We start from the raw sequence: 3,897 nt of genomic DNA, 5'->3' as shown, positions 1-3,897 counted from the left end.
AATATATTTCAGTCAATATGTAATCCATATTAATAAAATATCTAAGACATCTTATATTTGTCAATGTAGGGAGTATATGATTTTCGGTATTTCCCATTTAAAAAAATCAATGCCGGCTGCAGAGAAAAAAGCCCGAAGAATGTAGCTGCAGCTTCATTTCTTCGTCTGGGCTGGAGCCTTTAATGTTTCGTAAGAGCATCTTTAACAGACGCGCAACACGCGGCGCATTAAATAATTTTTACAGCATTGAAATAGCTTCTTTTTTTTGCACGCAGCAGGGCGCTTGATACGGCATGCGCTGCAAAATAAGGCACGGCACCATAGCTCTAGCAGGCGCTGCAAAATTCGGCATGCGCGAGCAATCGATACTATGATGCAACACATACGAACAATATAAAATAACATACAGATAAAATTCAAATAGCATAATTCAAGCCCAACGCCACAAACTAGCCCATAGGATACAAATAAAAATAGGTTAAAACGATACTACGATGCAAATATACTAGAAACTACTCCTCGTTGTCGTCTTCCTCCTCGGTGGTGTAGTCCGACGAAAGAAACAAGTCATTCCACCGAGGATCATTGTCGTCAAAGGTCAATGCAGATCCTAGTTCGCACTGCGCCATCGCTAGTGCCTTCCGCGCATGCCAGCTGTCCGCCCGATCTACAACTCGCTGCGCCCTCCTCTGCGCCCAGAAGTCGTTCTCGACGGCGACATCCTCCTGGAAGCGTTGGCGCCACTCCGCGATGGCGTACTCGTCCGCCTCGGCGATGAGGAGGCGGTGCTCCCACCTACGATGGATGCGGCGGTCCTTGTCGATGATTAGACGTGGCGGAGGTGCGAGGTCCTGCGCCTGCTGGCGCGTCCATGCGTCCGAGAAATTCATATGCAAACGTGGCTGGTTGAGGCGCCACGCCATCGTGTGGTACGCGCGGGCGGCCTCATGGGCGGTCACGAACGTCCCGAGGCCGAGACGTGTATCACCGGAGCGGATCTCCGTGTAATACACGCCGGAGGGGCAGGCACGGACGTCGCGGTAGCCGGAGCTGCTCCGGGCACGCGGCGACATGTCAGCGACGGGGAAAAGGCGCGGCGGCGTGGGGAGAAGGGCGCGGCGGCGGCGGCGTGGCGCTGGAGGCGAGGAAGAAGGGCGCGACGGTGGCGGCGGGGCTCTGGAGGCGAGGAAGAAAGGAGCGGTGGGGCATGACGCAGCGCTTCAAAACTGCCGCACGCATTGCCGCTTTTTCGTGCGTGCAGTTCTTTTTCGCACACTGGATTTTTCTGCGCCGGCTGGAGCGCGTCAAACCGGCCCGCGCACGATATCTAGCGCGCCTGTAGGAGATGCTCTAATGATTTCGCTTACATCTTGCTTTACTTTTTCATGGCATGGCCGTCGGCTGGCCTTACACCATGTGTTTGAGCATGGGAAAACTTTGTTTTTGTCATTCTAGTTTCTACCAATTTTGCTTATGCCACTTTAAAATTTGACATTTTACTTTTGCCACTCTTAGCTTTTAACAATATATCACTTTTGCCATTTTGTGGCAAAATCAAAAAAATTTAGAGTGGCAATTGTGATACATGTCAAAAGCTAAGAGTAGCAAAAGTGAAATGAAAAATTATCGTTTTTGCCAAAGAATGACATTTGTAATGTATTGTCAAAAGTTAAGAATGGCAAAAATAAAATGTCAAAATCTAAAGTGGCAAAAACAAAGTTAGCAAAAATTAGATTGGCAAAATAAAGTTTTCCTTTTGAGCATTGGTTTCGTGTGTAGAGCATGAAACAAACCAGGGAGCCGATCCCGTTGCTATGAAAAAGCATCCACCTCCACACTGAACTAAGCTTAGACTCAGCTTACGTACACAGTACAGGATGGCAATTTTATTCATGGATATCCGATCCGAATGGATAGAGTTTGGATATGCTTTTGTGTTCATGGGTGGCGCCCAAACCCGACACGATTGTTCGTGGATAGGGCATGGATATAATCTTGTACCCATGGATATACCCAAACCCGACCCGATAGTACGACTTAATGGGGAAAATCTGCTATCCCTGCCCCACGGTCGTATGTCCCACAACAATTTTACACTTTTTATTATCTAAAACATGCATAAGAAATTACACAATCCCCATCATAACTTTTTTTAGTTGACATTCAATCCCCTCTGTAACATACTCCAACACCCCTTCCCTTATTTTTACCTCCTTAAATGACTCGTCATTCTCATCTGTTAGAAAAATACTAAATGATCTTAGGTTATTAGTGGATGTTGATTTACCATAAATGAAGCCTAGCCTATCACGAGGTGAAGAATGAAAGAGTTTATGTTAATATTGTGTTATGTCTTATTTATATATCTTGAGAGGACCCAATGGATATTCAATGGGTATGGATATCTATCAGATTTGGACATGAACACAATTTTTCATTCATAGATTTTTTCATGGACGGGCAAAGACTGTCTTTATGGACATGAATATGAATTTAAGATTGTTCAACCCGATCCAAACCTGACCCATTGTCATCCTTACACAGTAGACTGGCACAGGTTGCACTGGAGCACAACATTCTTCGGTCCAACCAAAAACATCATCCACTACTCCACAGCAGGCAGAGGCCCAACCGCATCCACGTCCACAACCTCCGAAACCGAAACCAGCCAAAGACTACAAATTCCCGAGCCACTGAACCTCATGCGCACACGCATTTCCACGGGCCTTTGCTCAATTCGCATCACGAAAATGTGGCCTCGAACTCGGCATCTTCCAAAGGCATCTTGTCTTGGAAGGACATGCGAAACCTGGCGTGAAAATAACCCGCTGCATCTCGCCAAAGACCGATTAGAGGTCCTGGCTGAATTATGTTCTTGTCACCTTCAATTTGCTCAAGGAAAATGTGGAGAAAATAGCTGGAGCTCGCAAGGCCAGGGTTGGATTCTTCGGAGTTCAGATTTGACCTCTCACCTCGCCTCTCGCCTGAGGAAAGTTCAAGCCGGGCACTGGACTGGAGGTCCCTTTCTTGTGTGCTCTCTGCAGGTATGAAAAGTGTGAAAAACTCCATCTGTGATTGGGGGCCAGCGGAATTGGCTGGCCACGTGGTTGCACGGCTACCGGAATATAAGTTTTATTTGGTTTTGTTGATATTTGTACTGGATAAACATTCAAAAAAAAAGATATTTGTACTGGATAAACATAAGTCCTATTTGGCTTGGTGTTTTTTCCTGCGAGTGTACCAAAATACTCCATGTGCAGTTGGGGACCAAGGAATTAATTCGCTTGTGATGCACTGTATATGGCCATCCGAATAATAATAGGTTTTGCTTGATCGATCCCGTTTCATTTAGGTTTCAGATAAACATGGCTATTTCATACATGGATCTAGACACGGGGACTCGCAGGAGCCATAGCTTCCCCACAATCGCGGAACTACTACTGGGGATGAGATGTGGCAGGACCTCATTCACAACTCTGTCTACGACCCAGGACCAAAAAATCAATTTGCCATGTGATTATGTGACTATCTGAATTTATTTGACATCGATTTCATTTCTGTTTCGGATAAACACTACTATTTTAGACATGGACAGAGGCAAGGGCATTCACACAAGCCATTGCTTCCCCATAATCGCGGAACACCAGTCCCATCACTCCGAGCATAAGGTTTTTTTTGCATTGGTGCTGTTTGGTCGCCTTGTAGAGTATAACGAATGTCCTTATCTATAGTTCTTAGCAATAATTTTTTTTCACTAATGAAAGCATGAGTTTCTTATTATTATGAGGCACTCCCTTCGTTCGTCATGTACTAAAGTTGAGACACTTATTTTAAAAACGGAGGAAATGCTAATAATCTAAATCATCCGCCAGATCTATTTTAATCATCCAATGTAAA

The 3,897-nt window shown here is 45.4% G+C and overlaps 1 protein-coding gene across 1 annotated transcript; it reads right to left on the bottom strand.

Annotated features, from left to right (window-relative positions):
• Positions 1-512: 512 nt before the first annotated feature.
• Positions 513-1,073, bottom strand: LOC147990212 (uncharacterized). Its single transcript, XM_087537507.1, has one exon. It carries the CDS (start codon positions 1,071-1,073, stop codon positions 513-515), a length of 561 nt encoding a protein of 186 aa, XP_087393633.1.
• Positions 1,074-3,897: the final 2,824 nt, after the last annotated feature.

The sequence above is a fragment of the Triticum urartu genome, chromosome 1A (genome assembly GCF_056163025.1).
Source record: "Triticum urartu cultivar PI428250 chromosome 1A, HENAU_Tu73, whole genome shotgun sequence".
NCBI classification, from domain to species: domain Eukaryota; kingdom Viridiplantae; phylum Streptophyta; class Magnoliopsida; order Poales; family Poaceae; genus Triticum; species Triticum urartu.
Note: the sequence above shows the minus strand (reverse complement) of the source record. Positions and strands in the feature narration are given on the sequence as shown.

Excerpts from the sequence above, each read along its gene's own strand:
- LOC147990212 (XM_087537507.1), bottom strand. The coding sequence starts at position 1,073 with ATGTCGCCGCGTGCCCGGAGCAGCTCCGGCTACCGCGACGTCCGTGCC.